This window comes from Vulpes vulpes, chromosome 5 (genome assembly GCF_048418805.1).
Source record: "Vulpes vulpes isolate BD-2025 chromosome 5, VulVul3, whole genome shotgun sequence".
NCBI lineage: Eukaryota > Metazoa > Chordata > Mammalia > Carnivora > Canidae > Vulpes > Vulpes vulpes.
In genome coordinates this window covers 3,531,067-3,551,734 of record NC_132784.1, presented here as the reverse complement: position 1 = coordinate 3,551,734, position 20,668 = coordinate 3,531,067, and the positions used below count along the sequence as shown (strand labels likewise).

At 43.8% G+C, this 20,668-nt stretch overlaps 1 protein-coding gene and 1 long non-coding RNA gene across 8 annotated transcripts in view; one reads left to right on the top strand and one right to left on the bottom strand.

Moving 5' to 3' along the window:
* LOC112932716 (uncharacterized) overlaps nucleotides 1-14,727 on the top strand; it is a 76,743-nt gene extending 62,016 nt beyond the window's left edge. Inside the window, exons 2-5 of one of the 4 annotated variants that reach the window (XR_003237537.2) lie at nucleotides 9,526-9,791; nucleotides 12,243-12,551; nucleotides 13,858-13,987; nucleotides 14,508-14,727. This is a non-coding gene — a long non-coding RNA (uncharacterized lncRNA). Of the gene's footprint in view, nucleotides 1-9,525; nucleotides 9,792-12,242 lie in introns of all 4 variants that reach the window. The other 3 variants (XR_003237536.2, XR_012001484.1, XR_012001483.1) reach the window with 3 other exon arrangements.
* The window catches only part of CYP27C1 (cytochrome P450 family 27 subfamily C member 1), a 30,753-nt gene continuing 22,949 nt past the window's right edge, over nucleotides 12,865-20,668 (bottom strand). For 3 of the 4 annotated variants that reach the window (XM_072757491.1, XM_072757493.1, XM_072757494.1), the window contains exon 9: nucleotides 12,865-19,679. In XM_072757491.1, the coding sequence (XP_072613592.1) occupies nucleotides 19,563-19,679 (117 nt within the window). In that variant the 3' untranslated portion in view covers nucleotides 12,865-19,562. The remainder of the gene's footprint in view (nucleotides 19,680-20,668) is intronic. The other variant, XM_072757492.1, reaches the window with a different exon arrangement.

The following is a 20,668-nucleotide window of genomic DNA, read 5'->3' as shown; positions in this document are numbered from 1 at the left end:
CTCCAACAAGGACCAGCCTTCTATAACAGATGGCCTTCTTGGCCAGGACAGTGCTTAGGATAGAGGCCCCTGGAAGTTTCCACTCAAGCTGAGGTCTATATGTTCTAAATGGAAGATTTCCTTCCCAACAAATAAACGGCAGCTCCCCACTCCTGCTCCCGTGCAGGGGGCCCTCGGTCCAGTTCTACGCCCTACCTTCTCCCGGGCCTTTCCACAAAGAAATCTGGTGACAAGCACCCCCTCCAGAGCTCCCTAAACAGTACCCCACGTTAACTAACCACTAGCCCCCAACTCAGTCCTCTGCTTTGGAAAAAGACATTTCCTTAATGCTCTGCCTGTCACCATTTCTCTGAGAATCACACTCCCAGGCCCTTTTCTGGAATCCTGGGACAGCTGAGCCTCTTCCGGCTCCTGAAACCCTTAGTGGGCTGTGTTCCTGCATGCAGAACCTCCTGAGCGCTGGCCTCTGGGCCCACTGGCCTGGTGGTAGGCTAAGGCCCGGCTGCCGCCATGCCTGCACCATCCACCATACACAGGGCTTCTGCCAGCAAGGCCCCAGGGGCTGGGCCTTTTGTAAATCCACCTTCTGTTTGGTGGGGGAGAGGGTGATCAGACACAGGCCTGTCCTCGGGAACACCCAGCCTAATCCACAGCCAAGCCTAAAATTTCTCTCAAAGCACGTGAGGGAGGGCTGAATCTTTAAACTGACTTCCTAATGTTTTTGTTCTTGGCAACCAGATCTCACTGGGGATTTTTCGAGTTCTTAAGCCAAGTCCATTTCCCCTTCTTAAAAAGTAACACTACCAAGAACAGCATCAGGATTGTGTCGGAGAACATCCTGGTCTTCAGGGGAGGCACAGTGAAGTATTCAGAGTAGAAGTGCCATGTTGGCAACTGGCTGTCGTGCAGGACACACACACACACACACACACACACACACACACGCAGCGTAAAAGACCAGGCAGGCATGGCCACGTGTTAACAAGGAGTGAATCTCAGTGGGACAGAAATGGGTGTTCACTCGTCCCATTCTTTACATTTTTCAACAGGCTTGAAATTTTTCAAAATTAAGTTTGCAGGGGGAGAAAAAGAAACCTGAAAAAGTAACCCCACAGTTGAGAGTCTCTCTGTTGACCTCCTGCCAGTAGAAGTATGGCTTAGGGTCTATCCTCCAGGGTCTTGTTGGGCCCACCACCCTTTTGGAGTCTTCCGGAACCTTCTAGAGCTACAATTCCTGAGAAATCAAGATGCATGTTCCGAGGCAGGGGACTCCAAGTCCCCTCAGGCTCCAGCTTTCCACAATGCAGTACCTCTCTTGGTGGCTTCCTGGCCACCTGAAGGTGCTCTCCTGGCATGACTGGAGCATCCCTGTTTCCAAGAACCAATGGGGGCCTAGGGAGTGCTAGTTCACCCACCAGGGGCCTCAGATGGTCGGGCCAGCAGCTCCACCTAGAGGTGAGATGGGCCAGAGCGTCCCCAAGGGCAAAGTACCCAGCCAGGCCTCCCTTTCCGGAGGACCTTACTCAGCCCTTGGAGAGGCAGCACATTACAGATAAAGAACATTAGCTCTGGAAGCAGAGAGCTTGCAGTAGGTGCCCAATAAATTCTGTTGACTTCATGGACAACTGAGATCCAAACCAATTTTTGAGCAAGCTATTTAACAGGCCTAAGCCTCTGTCTTCTTATCTGAAAAGTGGGGATAATAAACTCATTCCAAGGGCACCTGGGTGGCTCAGTCAGTTAAGCGACTGCCTTCAGTTCAGGTCATGATCCCGGGGTTCTGGGATCGAGCCCCACATTGGGCTCACTGCTCAGCAGGGAGTCTGCTTTTCCCTTGGCCCCTGCTCCTATCCTCTACTCATGCTCTCCCTCTCTGTCTCAAATAAATAAATAAAATCTTAAAAAATAAATGCATTCCAAGTGGCAGTGGTGAAAACTAAGAGAAAGTTGGAAGCCCCGGAAAAGGCAAGTCATTCTTCAGTCATGATTGTCCAGAACTAAGTGCAGCCAGAGAAGGCCCCAGACAGAGAGAAAGCTTTCTGCAGGATCCGTGGGGAAAGACACGGGGAGATGTGAGTAGGGTGTCTGGGCCCCATCTGCAAAGGCTCAGAGTGGGGGCGGGGCCCCCTCCCCACATCCACACTGGTCGAGGCAGAGCTCAGCACGAAGGGACAGCAGGAATGCAGGGCAGGGGCCCAAAGCTCAGGCAGCTCAGAGGGGCAGCTTCCAAGGCAGCTGTGCAGACCCACAGTGATCTGGGCCTGGCGAGCACCCAGGGGGCAGGAGACCTAAACTGAGGCTAGAGAGAGCAGTAATCAAATACATCTGGACATATCGCACTTTTAGAGATTCACAAAATCTACGAATATGCTAACGTATTAAGACCTAGAGAAGTCCTACAGTAAATAGGACTGATTGTTTCCCAAATGTATTTGATCATGGAAAACTTTAATACATTAGCAAGGTCATACAAACAGCCTATTACATGAGCATTCTAGCTGCTAACACACGGGAAGCCTTAGTCCGTATAACAGACACTGGTCTTTGTTGGCCAGATGTGACCTTGTGATTTCCTCACTAGAATTCTAGTCAAGGTGGGTCAGAATATAACTTAACCGTCTTCATCTGTGTCACTGCTTCAAGTCTCTGGGAACAGAGCATAAGCTATTTATCAATCACCTGCCCTGTACCATGTAGAATCTCATTTACCTCTCACAACCATTCTGTGTAAGGATTATTATCCATGTGCCGCAGAGGGAAAAACAGGTGCTCAAGAAGACTGGTAACTTGCCAGGAAGCAGTGGAGCATATATACACACATACAATTTATACATATAATATATAACATAAATATATTAAAACATGTAACATATAATATATATAATAAACATGTAGTTGTGTGTCCAGTATGGCAGCCACTGGCCACAGGAAGTAGTTGAGCACTTGAATTGGGGCTAATCCACATTGGTATAAATATTACTAATGTCTTATTTTATAATTTTTTGTGAAAAAATGTTTTGTTGGAAAAAATTATAAAATGGCACCTAAGTATATGTTTATATCAATAACATTTTGAAAGGATAATATTTTGGGTGTATTGGGTTAAAAAATACATTATTAAAATTAATTTGATCTGTCTCTGCACTTTTTTAGTTGTAAAAGAATTGTGGTCGAAGAAAATTTAAAATTGCTCTAGAAGTTGTATAAAAACATCTACTTAACCTCTTTCATGTGTACCATTCCTTCAAATAAACTAAATGGTACCAAACAAAAAAATTTTTAATTGCATACATGGCTCAAGTTTTCTATCAGACGGCACCATTCTGGAGGTTTATACACTTCTTCCTCCCTCTGACCTACTGCATAGTAGGTGCCTCATAATATTTGCTGTTTTGGGGACAAATATTGAGTGATGTCTTGATTTCTAAAAATACACTTGATCCAGTCCCCTTGGCCTCAGCCTCAGAATAGTGAGCTTCAAGTGGGAAAGAGACCCCAGACAGAGAACACTAGCGAAGAAATTTTTTAAAAGAAAGACAGAGAGAGACACACACAGGATCAGCCTCTCCTGGGAGAAGAATGTAATGTCAAAGCACTTTAAGGAGTCAAAATGAAAACCATCCTCACCCGATCCTTCATCTGACATTGCTTCTCCAACACACCAGTCAGGGAGCCCTAGTGTTGAGAAACTGGCCACTGCATAGCTGTAGCTGAAGACAAAGACTAGGTGGTCATGGTTTATACCCCATGACCCCCTACCCCTATACTCCACTTCAACCCCCTGATTGAACCAGTGACACTTGACTAGAGGTTTGCTGCCAACTTAAGGCATTACCTGATGGGGAAAGAGGAGTCTGGTCTGTCAAGTGCTTGCTCTTAGAAACAAGGGTGGGAAGCCATGGAAAGGAACAGTGGCTGGGACAGTGGGCACTAACTTGGAGTTTCTTATATAGAATAGAGAAATCGGCACTAACTTGGAGTTTCTTATATAGAATAGAGAAATCGGCAGGCCTTTGTTCCTGGCTCCTGGGAGGCTGGCCCTAAACCCTTGGGATTTCCCATGGCGGATTCTTTGGACCATACCTGATGGTTTATGCTAACGAGGTGACTCAGAAAGGAGGCTGGTCATCTCAGAAAGACCAACCATATGATTACAGGTTTAGGACTTTAAGCAATGTGATACCAGCCTGACCTTGCGGGGGAAAAGGGATAGGAGATGGAATCACATGGGCCCCAGTTCAATCAATCATGACTACATAATAAAGTCCCAATAAAAACTCTGACACCAAAGCTCAGGTGAGCTTCCACAATTGGCAATGACCTGCAAAGGGTCACACGTCGATATGCTGGGAAGATAATGTGTCCCTGGGGGTGACTCCCCCTAATGCATCTCTCACTTTGACCGGTTCTGGTTAACATCCCTGTGTCATAATAAAACTATAGTTGGAAGTATTATTGTTCTATAGTACTATAGTACTACAGCCACCCAGCTGGCTCAGTCAGTTGAGTGTCTACCTCTTGATTTTGGCTCAGGTCATGAGATCGAGCCCCACATCAGGCTCTGTGCTCAGTGCAGAGTGCTTGTCCCTCTCCCTCTTTTCTTCTTTGTCTGTCTCTCTTCCTCTCCAATAAATAAATAAATAAATAAATAAATAAATAAATAAAACCGTAAGTACAGCATTTTCTTGAGCTCTATGAGTCTTCTAGTAAATTATTGAACACAAGGGGATAGTGACGGCCCCTAAATTTGTAGCCAGCTGGTCAGAAGTGAGGGTGGCCTGGGGACCCTTCAACTTGCAGCTGGTGTCTGAAGTGAAGAAAGTCTTGTGAAGTACAATGCTCTTAACTCATGAAGTTGGCCCCACCTCCAGGTAGCTGGCTGAGATGCAGAGACAGAAGCCATGAGGAGCATCAGGGCCACGCAAGAAAGCCAGTGTGCTGTGTGTCATCAGGAGCTACAGGTCAATTGAGGCTCTGGGAGAGACAGGATGTGCAGGGAGGGGAAGGGAGGAGAGAAGCAGATTCCGAGAGAGTCATGATAATATTAACCTTCTTCCTATGGCCAGGCAGCCCAAAGAAGCTCTGAGAGGTCAACACTACCACCAGAGGGAAGCCAATGGGGACCCAGGGCACAGGGCAAGGGGAGGCAGGGGTCATTTCACAAGTCCTGTAGTGTGTCAGCAGGGAGGCTGGAACTCAAGCCCAGGCAACACACACACCATGCTTTGTAATGGCTCAGTCCCCAAGGACCAGCCACCATCCTAACCTGCAGCCCAGAGCTCAAACTGTCCCACACTCATTTTTACCTCTCAGCAGGCAGTGATGAGCAATTACCCTGAGAGGCCTATTTTATTAAGCACTGTGGGAGAAGCCACACAGTGACCTTTTGCTAAGTCCCAACTATGTGCCAGGTGCTTTGTGCATGTGGCTTAACTCATCCTTATCCAGCAAAATAGCTGTTCCATCCCTAGTATTTATGTGAAGACCTCAAGGTCCCTGAGTACTTGCCAAGGTCAAGTGCTGGACAGAACTGAGGTCTGGACAGACCCAACCCCCCATGTGTCTGCATTAAAGCTCAGAGGTGTCTCCAGCATCCTACTACTCATCCCAGGAGCTTCAGGGCAGGGTGAGAATGGCAAGTGTTTGGGGAAGCCTCACCTGGCTGCGATGTTCAGGACAATAGTAAAGAGACAGAATTCTGGGATGGAGCAGATGCCCACCTGCTACCAAGATGGATCACTTTTATGGCACCCTATCCTCTGGCCTCCTTTGAAGCAGGGTTAGCTGGGAGTCATTTGCTCAGGGAGCCCCATGCTGCTCTTCCAGAATAATCTATTTATGGAAATTGCTTCCACACCCTAGAGGAGGGTGTTACTTATCTCTTTCTGTCTCTACCAAAAGCCATAATGCTTTGTTTGTTTTCTTTTAAAAAACTTAGTTTTAAGAGAAATATGTTCTGGCCATATTTTTTGTCACACAGAAGGCACTTTCAAACATTCCTGGGGGTCTCTGGGGGTTGTCTTGACATCCTGTTCGAGGAGCAGCCCACTTGCTTTTGCATCTCCAATCCCACTCAGGCTCTGGGGGATCCAGGAAGGCCTCTGCAAGCAGCACTGTAAACCTAAGTTTTCACTGAGGCTGTAATTTAAAATCCATATGGGTGGTAATATTAACACAACCACCTACCACATGTCTGACATTTAAAAACCCACGCTGGGTACCCAGAGAGTACTTGTGGTTTCACTACACCCACAAACACAGACCTCCCCTGGCAGCCAGCATTTACTCATGACAATAAGCTCGCTCTACGGGGCCTTCCGCTCCCGCTGCCCTACCCAACTGATGGCCAAAGTAGGTCCAGTTCTTCAGCAAACAGCCTAAGGATGAAAGAAGCCAGCAAAGTTCTAGAGAAGATTTTTTATTATCCCATAGCTAAATTAGAGCCTTTAGAGAAAACAAAGCATTTGTCAGTGACTAAAATCTCTGTGTTGGTTCTGAAATGTGCCCCATATGGAGAACCAGAGCCCTTAGGCTCTTATGCTCTAGGAGCATACACAGGACATATTGGATTGAGAAGGAAGAATATGAGAAAGGGAGCCCTCCTGCCATGAAGGCAGGATTCATGCCCTGAGCAGAGTTAGAATTGAGACCCCACAGAGCTAGGGCCCCTGAAGGGCTACACTTTCAGAGATTAAAAAAAAAAAAATCCTCCCAGTGGCAAAATTACAAAGGAGCTTGTCCAGACTGTCTTATAAAGTTTCCATGAGAATAACACAGCCACAGGAGTGCCCTCATGCATTGTCCAGGAACCCCACTGCTGAGAAATGAGAAAATAGCTGTCCCAAGCTGTTAATGCCCTGGATGTCTCTGGCAAACACAAATGTGAAGCTCCTTTGAGGAACACACCCTCAATCTGGGCTGTATGTGCTCTACAGATGAGGCACCACCAACAGGGATGCATAATCCAAAACCACAAAGCAAGTGAAGAAACCAGCCATGGTGAGCAAGAGTCAAAGTCACTGAACTGGACTACTAAGAATTCCAGATAATAGAACAAGATGATCTGATTATAAGATAATTATTTTCACATTTATTAAAGAATAAAAGAAGGAATCAAAGAGCAACATATTATTAAAATATGTTAGCAGGAGGTGCATGCATGGCTCAGTTGGTTAAATGTCTGCCTTCAGCTCAGGTAATGATCGTAGGGTCCTGGGATTGAATGCCCCATAGGGCTCCCTGCTCAGCAGGGAGTCTGCTTCTCCCTGTCCCTCTCCCTCTTTCCCTGCTCATGTTCACACTCTCTCTCTCAAATAAATAAATAAAATCCTTAAAAATATATGTTACCAGGCATGCAGGAAAATGAACTAACTAATGTTTACAGAATGGAAAGCAGTGGTTATTGAACTGGGACACTCAATAGGTGTGTTCAGCAGCAGGCAAACACAGCTGAAAGAACAAAGGTAAGCTGGAAAGTAAGCCTGAAGAGTTCCCCAAGAATGCCACTCAGGAAAGACAAAGATGGAAATCTTGAAAGAAAATATAGGAGACATGGAAGGCAGAATGAGAAGAACCAACTTATATTTAATAGAAGTTCCTGAAAGAGAATAAGAGAGAATAGAAAAAAGAACATTTTCTGGGATGCCTGGGTGGCTCAGTGGTTGAGTGCCTCCCTTCGGCCCAGGTTGTGATCCTGGAGTCCCAGGATCAAATCCCATATCGGGCTCCCTACATGGAGCCTGCTTCTCCCTCTGCCTGTGTCTCTGCCTCTCTCTGTGTTATCTCTAATGAATAAATAAATAAAAATCTTTTAAAAAGAAAAAAAGAACATTTTCTAAAGAAAATAAGGGCTGAGAATTTTCCAGATTTGATGAAGGACATGAATTGTCTAGTTTAAGGATTATAATTAGCTGTACATAAGATCAATAAAAATAATGATATTGGAGGACTTAAAGACCAAGAGTAAGGACAGCCGGACAGACCAGATAAATTCCCTACAAAGTAGGAATAGACTCTTTCTCACCAGCAATAACCAAAGCCTGATGACAACAGGATAATATCTTCAAAGTGTTGAGAGAGAATAATCACCAGTGCAGTTTCATATTCAACTAAATTATCCAAGGAGGAGGGTGGCTTCTAGATGTAGCCACAAAAATACAGGCAAAGCAGAGGATGGAAGAACATGTTCAATGATACCAGAAGAATGAGATTAGCAACAGTCAGACTATGGGGGGGGGGTGGATTTTCATAGGACAAATGACCTGGTTTCTGCAATAAACAAATCGCAAGGAAATTTTAGGAAGAAAGAAAGAGGAAAAGAAGGAGAACCCTAAAGAAGACTTAAGAGACAAATCAGCCAATCTCAACAAATGGACCTTATTTGAATTTATTTAAATCATGTAAAAATTTTATTCATGAGATGATTGGAAGTTTGAACACCAACTGGGTATTTCATAATAATAATGAATCTCTGTTATTTTTTTAGGTGTTATTATGGTATTAAAGTTATCTGTTTTAAATAATCCTTATGTTTGAGAGATGTACCTTGAACTATTAACACATGTGTTGAGGGGCACCTGGGTGGCTCGGGGGCATCTGCCTTTGGCTCAGGTCATGATCTAAGGGTCCTGGGATCAAGCCCCAAATCAGACTCCCCACAGGGAGCCTGCTTCTCCCTCTGCCTAAGTCTCTGCCTCTCTTTCTGTATCTCTCATGAATAAATAAATAAAATCTTTTAAAGAAACACATGTGATAATATGATGTGTAGTGTTTGCTTCAAAGTAATCTAGTAAGTGGAAATACATATAAAACCTGATTGGCTACGACTTGATGATTGTTGAGGCTGATAGTAGGGGGCTCATTACTCTATATATGTGGCTGCTTGAAATTTTTCACAATTAAAGTATTATAGTAATAGTCATAATAAAATAAGTTGTTAGTTGAAAAAGCATCTTTTAGGTATGTGGATAAATATGTTAAGCTACATTAATATAATTAAATACTATGGAGAGTTATTAAAGAAACAGCGACATGTAACAACAGGAATACATAACATAATGTTGAGAGAATAAAGCAGGCTGTGGAGTATGACACTATTTATATAAAATTTGAAAACATAGGGACACCTGGGTGGCTCAGCAGTTGAGCATCTGCCTTTGGCTCAGGGCGTGACCCCAGAGTTCCGGGATAGAGTCCCATATAGGGCTTCCTGCATGGAGACTGCTTCTCCCGCTGCCTATGTCTCTGCCTCTCTGTGGATGTGTGTCTCATGAATAAATAAATAAATAATCTTTTAAAACAAAACAAAACAAAAAACAAAAAAGGATGACATTTCCAGACAAAACTGAGTTTACTACCAATACATTTGTTCTGTTTTATGTGACGTTTTCTTAAACTTTTTTCCAGTTTTATTGGGATATAATTGACAGACAGCATTGTATGAGTTTAAGGTGTACAGCATAACAATTTGACATATAGTGAAATGATTACTACAATAAGCTGACTTAATATCCTCATCTCTTATAGATACCAAAAAAAAAAAAAGAAAGAAAGAAAGAAAAAGAACAAAAGATGTTTTCTCCTTGGAATGAGGACTCTGAGGATCTACTCTCTTAACAATCTTTGAATACCAGATGGCAGTGCTCACCTCAGTCACGTTGACTGACATCCCTAGGTTACCACTAACGGATTTTTATTGCTACAACTTCTAAATTATGTACTTCAGGAAGAAAGGAATTAACACCAGAAGGAAGATCTGAGATGCAAGAAATAAATGGATGGCAAAGAGAGAGGTAAATATGTGGGTAAATCTAAAAGAGTGTTTATGCTATAAAACCATAATTACAGTAGTAAGTAATAAGGAGGTTAGAAAAGGTGAACCCAAAGACAGGGCAGGAGGGACACATAAGACAGAAGCGGGGGGGGGGGGGTGCCGGAGTTAACCCTGCTGACGTCCCTGTGTCATGAGGAGAAGGTAGAGATGCAGATTAATCTCAGACTTGGTTAATGATGTATGTTAAAAGTTTAGGGGATGGGGCCCCCTCGGCTGGCTAGGTCATAAACTGTACACTCTTGATCTAAGGGTTGTGAATTCAAGCACCACTTTAGGTGTAGAGATTACTTAAAAATAAAATCTTAGGGACCACTGGGTAGGTCAGTTGGTTAAGCATTTGCCTTTGGCTGAGGTCATTATCCCAGGATCCTGGGATCAAGCCTCAAGTGGGGAATCCTTGCTCAGTGGAAGTCTGCTTCTCCCTCTCCCTCTGCCCCTTCCCCATCCCCCTTCCAGCTTGTGCTGTCTCTCAAATAAATTTTAAAAATCTTTTAAAAATAAATAAATAAAAATAAAATCTTTTTAAAAATTTAGGAGTGATCATTAAAAAAGTAAGAAGAGAGTGCATTGTTGCCAAGCCAGTGGGGAGGGGAAAGGGAAAAAAAACTCAATCAAATCAAAAAGAAGTCAGGAAAGGAGAATCAAAGGAGACGGAGGGAGAGAGGTTAAACAGAAAGCACAAAATAAAATGTAAGATAAATCAAAATGTGTCAGTGATCACAATAAATGTTAAGAGTTAAATGACACAGATCACCAAATGGGATTTTTTTTTTTCAATCCAGCTATGTTCGGTTTACAAGAGAGACATCTGGGACATAAGAACATAGTATGATTGAAAATAAAAGAATTGGGGGGAGGTGTGGAGGGAAGAGAAGAGGGTTACAATGGGAATAGAAATACCAGGCAAATAAAATAAAGATGCAGTAGCTAAAGAAATGGCAGATGGAAATGGGCTTTAAGACAAAAGTACCCGGAGGGCATCAATGATAATGACAATGGTGATGACAAATGGGATAGGTCACCAGGAAGATAAAACAACACTTTACTTGGATGCACCTAATAACGTGAACCAAAAATATATTAAGCAAAACCTGATAAATCCACAATCAGAGTGAGAATTTTTAACAGAACATTTTCAATAACTGGCAGGCACACGTTAGTAAGCAGACAGATGTTCTCGACGCTCACCACCAAGCCTGGCCTAATAAGACATATGTTGAGCCCTGCACACAACAAGCACAGATGCAATATTTTAAAAAATTAACCCTGTATGAGACCACAAAGCAACCCTCAACAACGTCATGCAGGTCACAATACAATGAAATTAGCTATTTAAATCTCAGGAAGATCAGAGAGGGGCACCTGACTGGCTCAGTCAGTGATGCCAGTGATTCTTGGTCTCCGGATTGCAAGTTCAAGCCCCATGTTGGGTGTAGAGATTACTTAAAAAGAAAATCTTAAAAAAGAAAAGAAGGTGCGGATCTACATGGCCTCCTTTCCACCCTGGGCAGATTCACATGGCCCATTCCAGGCAACAGGTCTGGTCCTTGTCTTAAAAAGTAAGAACGCCGTACGCAGACTTGCATGCCACACTTCGTCCGGTGTGGGCCTGACCTGTCCCTGGTTTCAGCTGGGACCTGAAGGCTTCCTGGAGGCCCGAAGAAGGAGCACCACAAGGTCTCCCTGGGCCCCAGCTGTGACCAAGGCACAGGGGCTCTGTGTCTTTCAGCTGAGCCGGCAGGTGGTGAGTTCCCACTCCCCCAGCTGCAGCCTGGGGTTATCTCCTCACCCCAGGCTGAGTGAGCCACTCAGAAGGAGCCTGACCCTCACTGCTTGCAGGCTGTGGGGTACAGGCCCTGGTGTCCAGCTCACACCTGGAAGGGTCCCCACACTAGCCTGGACACACAGCGAGGCAGGGCAGGGGGGCAGCAGAGCCAGGGCAGGGGGTGGAGTCTCCCCAAGGAAAGAGCTTGGATGGGCCACGGGACCCAGAGAGAAGTGGACCCTGGATGCCCCATGGCTGGTGACAGTCATAAGAAGCCACTTGGAGGAAAGGCATTGCCTGTCTTGTCTGTACAGTTGGCGGATCCTCATTTAGAAAAACCCCAAAGGAGGGAGGGTCAGCTGGGCATGCCTGCTCAGGCCAAAGAGCCCGAAGCCAGATCTCCCGTGGCCATCAGAAGCCACCCTTCCCCTTCCTGCCACCTCTTCTTCCTCTGCCAGCTCCAAAGCCGGAGGGGGGGGGGGGGGACGCCAACCTGTCCCTCCCTCGGGGGCTTCCCTGGGCCGCCCAGAGTGGAGGGGGCGCTGGGGCTTGTCTGTGAGTGAACTTCAGGGATGTCTTATTATCTTCATTATTAAATGAGAATGTTACAGCAGCTAAAAGTAACTGAAGGCGTTTCTTCTCCAGCGGTGACCTCGGGTCAGGGTGCCACAGGCCAAGCCTGTCCAACACCTCGGGGAACAGGAACCCCGGCTGCCGTCCGGCTGTTAGCGTTTGCTCAGTGCGGCGGCCAGGCCAGCGTGCAGCCACCATCCCTGCAGCCTCCAGCCGGTGCCGAGGCCTGCCCGGGCGGAGCAGCCTGGAGCTGATTCTCACCACGCGCCCCGCACCTCCGCAGCTCTCAGGCCTGCCAGGAGCTGAGCCCTTTGGACCTGCACGTTCTTAGAAGTGGAGTTTGGAGTCTGCGAACCCTGAAGCAGGGAACAGATGCTGCAGGTCCCACCAGTCTCACACCCAGGGCTTTCACGTACCTCGTCTCCCTCCCTGCTCCTTCCCTCCCTCACCCGTATGTCTGGATCTGACCTCAGCTCCAAAGGGAAGGGCTGGCTGACCATGGCCTGGCCTGACCATGGCCAACCCCCACCCCGAGTCCTAGCACAGGGGAGGTCCTGTACTTAAATCGATCATCTCTAACAGTTATTCAAAGAAAAGGGTAGCTCTCCGAAGAACCTAATTTATAGTCAGTTTGGCTGGTTAGTGGATAGTGATGAAAAAGAAATGAAAAATGAGGTTATTGATCAATCCAATCTTTGGCTTTGAAGACATGTTTTATTATGGAAATGCACACACGCTTACACAAGGCAGGGGGAATGTCACAAATCCTCCAGGTACCCTGCACCCAGCTCCAGCAGTTAGCACTGGGCCGACTCAATCACCTGGCCCTCCACCACCCCCGCACATCACCCACCCTCCACAGCACTGCTATTTTAAAGCAGATCCAAGATGTCATAGCAGCTCATCCCATTGGTATCTCTCAGAGATAACTCCAAGAGAGAAGATCTCTCTTTTAATGTAATAACTACTACTAGCACACACACACACACACACACACACACACAAAACAGTAATTCCTTATCATCAAATACAGTGTTCGAATTTCCCTAATTATCTCTTAAATGTCTCTTTATGAGTGGTTTATTTAAATCTGGATTCAATCCAAGTCCTGCATCACATGTGGTCAATATGTCTCTTAAATCTCTCATAATCTGCAACAGTCCCCTTCCTCTTTTCCTTTTTCCTTTTTTGCTTATTTGCTAAAAACAAACAAAACCAGTTGTCATGTAGACTTCACTATATTCTGGGTTCTACTGATTATATCTGCGTGAAGTTGTTGTTTGGGATTTTTTGTTTTTTGTTTTTTATTTCTTTGGGGGTTTTTTGGAAAGCTATTATTGTGTATTTTATTTATTTTTCCACTTTTTTTTTTCATTTCAAAACCATTTTTTTTTTATTTGAGTGTAGTCGACACACAATGTTACCTGTTTCAGGTGTGCAACACCTAGTGATTTGACAAGTTGAAATATTATGTTGCCCTCATCATACATGTAGCTGTCACCTGTCACCATACAAGGCATTACAATGCCAGTGACTGTATTCCCTATACTGTGTCTTTCATCCGTAACTGGTCATCCCGTAACTGGATGCTTGTATCCCCCCACGTCTGTCCCCCCTCCCTCAGGCATGCATCAGCATGTTCTCTGTATTTTTGCTGTTTGTTTAGTCATTTGTTTTTTGTTTTTAGATTCCACTTATGAGTGAAATCACATGGTATCGTCTTGGAGTTTTAACATGTCCCTCTACCAGGAAACCTGTATTTCCTATAAACTGGTAGTAGATCTACAGACTTATCCAATACAATTTCCATTTCTTTGGTAAGAACACTTCATGGTCTGTGCCATGTTCTTCCATTGCCAGGCAAGGGCCCCACTTCACAAGAGGGTTGCCTTATAGAATAAGAGGTCGCTTCAAGTTGCTTAGTTAATCTCAATACTTTTTAATTTCAGTCACAAACAGAATAAAATTGTAGCTATCTTATAAAAAGTTTACATGCCTCAAAGTAATCCAACATCTTGTTGGTTATTATGACATAAGTTCATATTTAACTGTACATACTTTTACAGCCCTCGTCCTAAAGTTATTCTGTCCTCACACATAGACTTAACATTGTTACATACTTTAACAAAAATGGTATGTGAAAGGGCTATTATTTATACTTAACTTAAGGGTTATTTGGCAGCATGACTAAAGTTGGGGGGAGGTATATGGTATGTATTAGTAGGGAGGTGATTTCAGGGAAGGACTATGTGAAAGGGTTTTTGAGATTGAGAATAAGCAGTTTCAAGCATGACTATGCAGGGGAAATGTTATAAAATGGTGTTTTTTTCTTATTAGCAATCAGCAAGGAGTATGAAAGGCATCAGAGCTTGGCATGAGCGAGCAATCCTGAGGCCCAAGGCGTCCGGTTGGAGCCTTACATAAGCACCAACAGCTGGATCACATTTCCAGTTCAGATATTTAAAACAACACCATGAAGATCAAAATATTATTTTATCTATAGTTCATCCGTTTATATATTTATTTTTCCTTGAAATAAAAATGTTCTAAAGTTACACTGTTTGCCACGATGCTTTGTTTAATTCATTTTTCTCGACTGAGGCAATGAAATTCCACACCATCAGATTTTCTTTCTTATACATCTGCTTAACGTTTACACTTAGTTAGAAAGCCCAATTATTCTGTGTTTCACCAGAAGTTCTATGTTTTACTGATGATTTCTTTCAAAGAAAAGCTAATATTCAACTTCTTTAGGAGCTGTTACTGGAAAAAGAAGCACCAATCTTGGAGAGAAAAACAAGAATATGGTCCTTTTAATTTTGAGCCCTCCTGCAGGATCTAACTCTGGTGCTCAGCATAAAATGTTGACTCCGGTGCTTTCTTCCCATACTTACATTATTACAGAGACATTCCCAATGCTCCCTCTTCAAATTAGAAACAGCGTTTGCCTCTTGACAGAGTCCTGGTGCAGTATTACAGAAGACATATTCAGGCACTGAATTTATAAGTAAACCAACATTTCCTTGAATGAACGTATAGGAGACTATAGTTAGTTGCATATCAAGTATAGCACAAGGGTAAGACCACATAGGAAACACCAACGATCCAGTGCCACTTGTCTTTTTTTTTTTTTGTATATTTTTTATTGGAGTTTGATTTGCCAACATATAGCGTAACATCCTGTCAAGTGCCCCCCTCAGTGCCCGTCACCCCATCACCTGCCCACCTTTCCCTCCACCACCCCTTGTTCATTTCCCAGAGTTAAGAGTCTCTCGTGTTCCATCACCCTCTCTGATATTTCCCACCCATTTTCTCTCCCTTCCCTTATATTCCCTTTCACCATTTTTTATGTTTCCCATGAGTAAGACCATATAATGTTTGTCCTTCTCCGACTGACTTACTTCACTCAGCATCATACCCTCCAGTTCCATCCACGTTGAAGCAAATGGTGAGTATTTGTCGTTTCTCATGGCTGAGGAATATTCCATTGTATACATAGACCACATCTTTATCCATTCATCTGTCGATGGACACCAAAGATCCTTCCACAGTTTGGCTATTGTGGACATTGCTGCTATAAACATTGGGGTGCAGGTGTCCCAGCATTTCACTACTGTATCTTTGGGGTAAATCCCCAGCAGTGCAATTGCTGGGTCGTAGGGCAGGTCTATTTTTAACTCTTTGAGGAACCTCCACACAGTTTTCCAGAGTGGCTGCACCAGTTCACATTCCCACCAGCAGTGTAAGAGGGTTCCCCTTTCTCCACATCCTCTCCAACATTTGTGGTTTCCCGCCTTGTTAATTTTCCCCATTCTCACTGGTGTGAGGTGGGATCTCATTGTGGTTTTGATTTGTATTTCCCTGATGGCAAGTGATGCGGAGCATTTTCTCATGTGCTTGTTGGCCATGTCCATGTCTTCCTCTGTGAGATTTCTCTTCATGTCTTTTGCCCATTTCATGATTGGATTGTTTGTTTCTTTGGTGTTGAGTTTAAAAGGTTCTTTATAGATCTTGGAAACTAGCCCTTTATCTGATATGTCATTTGCAAATATCTTCTCCCATTCTGTAGGTTGTCTTTGAGTTTTGTTGACTGTTTCCTTTGCTGTGCAGAAGCTTTTTATCTTAAGTCCCAATAGTTCATTTTTGCTTTTGTTTCCTTTGCCTTCACAAATGTATCTTGCAAGAAGTTGCTGTGGCCGAGTTCAAAAAGGGTGTTGCCTGTGTTCTCCTCTAGGATTTTGATGGATTCTTGTGTCACATTTAGATCTTTCATCCATTTTGAGTGTATCTTTGTGTATGGTGTAAGAGAGTGGTCTAGTTTCATTCTTCTGCATGTGGATGTCCAATCTTCCCAGCACCATTTATTGAAGAGACTGTCCTTTTTCATGTGGATTCTCATTCCTTCTTTGTCGAATATTAGTTGACCATAGAGTTGAGCGCCCATTTCTGGGTTCTCTATTCGGTTCCATTGATCTATGTGTTTGTTTTTGTGTCAGTACCACACTGTCCTGATGATCACAGCTTTGTAGTACAACTTAAGATCTGGCATTGTGATGCCCCCGGTTCTGGTTTTCTTTTTCAATATTCCCGGGGTCTTTTCTGATTCCACACTAATCTTAAGATAATTTGTTCCAACTCTCTGAAGAAAGTCCATGGTATTTTGATAGGTACTGCACTGAACGTGTAAATTGCCCCGGGTAGCTTAGACACTTTTGCAATATTAATTCTTCCAATCCATGAGCATGGAATATTTTTCCATTCCTTTGTTTCTTCCTCAAATTCTTTCAGAAGTGTTCTGTAGTTTTTAGGGTATAGATCTTTTATCTCTTTGGTTAGGTTTATTCCTTGGTATCTTATGTTTTTGGTGCAATTGTAAATGGGATTAACTCCTTAATTTCTCTTTCTTCAGTCTCATTGTTAATGTATAGAAATGCCACTGATTTCTGGGCATTGATTTTGTATCCTGCCACATTACCAAACTGCTGTATGAGTTCTAACAATCTTAGGGTGGAGACTTTGGGTTTTCTATGTAGAGTATCATGTCATCTGCAAAGAGGGAGAGTATGACTTCTTCTTTGCCAATTTGAATGGCTTTTATTTCTTTTTGTTGTCTGATTGCTGAGGCTAGGACTTCCAGTACTATGTTGAGTAGCAGTGGTGAGAGTGGACATCCCTGTTGTATTCCTGATGTTAGGGGAAAGTCTCTCAGTTTTTCCCCATTGAGAATATTTGCTGTGGGCTTTTCGTAGATGGCTTTAAGATGCTGAGGAATGTTCCCTCTATCCCTACACTCTGAGGAGTTTTGATCAGGAATGGATGCTGTATTTTGTCAAATGCATTTTGAAATGGCTGAGAAAATGGAAGCCCTTTGAATGTTGTGTCTGCATATCTTTGTCACGTGAGCTTCCCAGTTACTCAGTGGACAGGCCGGGCTCCTGTCAAATGCTTTCTCTGAATCTATTGAAAGGATCATATGGTTCTTGTTTTTTCTCTTGTTGATATTATCTATCACGTTGATTGTTTTACCAAGGTGTTGAACCAACCTTGCATCCCGGGGATAAATCTCACTTGGTCATGGTACATAATCCTCTTAATGTACTGTTGGATCCTATTGGCTAGTATTTTGTTGAGGATTTTTGCATCTGTGTTCATCAGGGATATTGATCTATAATTCTCCTTTTTTGGGGGGGGGAGGTTGTCTGGTTTTGGAATTAAGGTGATGCTGGCCTCATAGAACGAATTTGGCAGTACTCCATCTCTTTCTATCTTTCCAAACAGCTTTAGTAGAATAGGTATGGTTTCTTCTTTAAACGTTTGATAGGATTCCCCTGGGAAGCCATCTGGCCCTGGACTTTTGTGTCTTGGGAGGTTTTTGATGACTGCTTCAATTTCCTCCCTGGTTATTGGCCTGTTCAGGTTTTCTATTTCATCCTGTTCCAGTTTTGGTAATTTGTGGTTTTCCAGAAACACATCCATTCCTTCTAGATTGCCTAATTTATTGGCGTATAGCTGCTCATAATACGTTTTTAAAATCATTTGTGTTTTCTTGGCATTGGTTGTGATTTCTTCTCTTTCATTCACGATTTTATTAATTTGAGTCTTTTTTCTTTTTAATAAGCCTGGCTAATGGTTTATCTATCTTATTAATTCTTTCAAAGAATGAACTCCTGGTTTTGTTCATCTGTTCTACAGTTCTTCTGGTCTCTATTTCATTGAGTTCTCGAATCTTTATTATCTCTCTTCTTCTGCTTAGTGCAAGTTTTATTTGCTGTTATTTCTCCAGTTCCTTTAGGTGCAAGGTTAGCTTGTGTATTTGAGTTTTTTCTAATTTTTTGAGGGATGTTTGTATTGAGATGTATTTCCCTCTTAGGACTGCTTTTGCTGTATCCCAAAGATCTTGAATGGTTGAATCTTCATTAGTTTCTGTAAATCTTTTTAATTCTTTTCTAATTTCCTGGTTGACCCATTCATCTTTTAGTAAGATGCTCTTTAACATCCATGTGTTTGAGTTTCTTCCAAATTTCTTCTTGTGATTGAGTTCTAGTTTCAAAGCATTGTGACCTGAAATATGCAGGGGACAATCCTAATCTTTTGGTATCAGTTGAGACCTGATTTGTGACCCAGTATATGGTATATTCTGGAGAAAGTTCCATGTGCACTTGAGAAGAATGTGTATTCAGTTGCATTTGGATGCAAAGTTCTGTATATATCTGTGAAATCCATCTGGTCAAGTGTATCATTTAAAGCTCTTGTTTCTTGGGGATGTTATGTTTAGAGGATCTGTCATTTAATGAAAGTGGTGTCTGTTGATGTCTCCTATTATTAGTGTATTATTATCTAAATATGTCTTTACTTTGGTTATTAGTTGATTGATATACTTGGCAGCTCCCACATTAGGGGCGTAAATATTCATGATTGTTAGGTCTTCTTGTTGGATAGACCCTTTAAGTATGACATAGTGTCCCTCTTCATCTCTTACTACAGTCTTTGGGATAAACTTTAATTTATCTGATATGAGGATGGCTACCCCAGCTTTCTTTTGAGGACCATTTGAATGGTAAATGGTTCTCAAACCTTTCATTTTCAGGCTGGAGATGTCCTTAGGTCTAAAATGAGTCTCTTGTGCCACTCATCTTTAAACAGCCCTTTCTCCAAAGAAAAGACAACACTGGTTTGCAAAAAGTTGAATAATCTTTTGACATTGCTCTGCATAAAGACATACAAGTGTCCCAGAATGGGGGGGGGGGGGGGGAGCAGGTTATCACCAAGGCAGCCTCTAAAAGTGGCTCCTCCGCTGTCATCGGTGACATGGGAACACCCAGGTTGTGTCAGGCGGTTGGCTGGGTTTTAAAATACAGGCTCACTTTCTTTTTTTTTTTTTTTTTTACAGGCTCACTTTCTGTTAACAAAACGCACGTGGATGGGCCCCCCTGGCGTCAGCAGCCCATGGGTTTTTGCAGGAACAGCTTTAGTCCAAGAGGATGGTTTGATCTCAAAATGTTGAAGCAACTAAGGAAAAAAAGAGAGGGGTTATTCAAAATGGGAACAACAGAGGACTTGCAGTGCTCTGGATGAGTGTCCTTCAGCCTCTTCTGGAGTCCATGGGCGGCAGGAGCCCAGGAAGTGGGCACAGCCATGGTGTAGGACACCAGTCACCAGTCAGGGGACACAGGGGAATGCTGTGGGCCCAAAGCAGCACTAGGTCCTGCACGGGAGCCCCGCCTGTCCACTGAGCAACTGGGAAGCTCACATGACAAAACTATGCAGACACAACATTCAAGGGCTTCCATTTTCTCAGCCATTTCAAAACTCCAACTCCTCTGCTTCCTCTTTAGGTCGAGGTAAAGAAGGTATCAAAGGAGCAAGCAGGACAGAGGGGACAAGGTGAAATCCCAGGGTTCCCTCCCTCTAGGAATCTGAGGTGATAGAGGACCGGGGGAGCGCACCACTGTTGGCAGGTGAATCAGCCAAACAGGTATCAGTGATTAATGTCCTTAATTTAAATATTCTCCATCTGTACCTGGATTCCATTTCTTATTTCTGTGGTTCAAAAGGAGAACCATCTCTACCACTCAGGGAAAAACTGAAAAGCATCTGAATAATGAGTTTTAAAGAGCACCAAAGTATCCATCCCCTAAAGCAAGAACCTCCACCATCAACGGCCCTGGCCTGATGTTCAAGGTCATGTTGGCTTAGGGAACTCAAGGCAACCTGCTCTGACGACCTGTGTCAGAGCACACGTGGGATCTTGGAGGGGACAGAGGGCCATGCTCACCAGCAGACTAGCTGCTGCCCCCTACTGCTGCCCCTGGGTCCAGAAGAAAGCCCCACTTAACAAGCATCAGTTCTGGAGAACGTATAATGTCACACGAGATCCAGGCGCCTACCACCACCCTGCCGTGACTCCCTCTCCACCCTCGTCTCCCAGGCAAAGAAGCAGGGCCCACTGACGGGTCCTAGGGTGGGCTGGGGCTCCAGGGGAGGCCACGCAGGGAGCA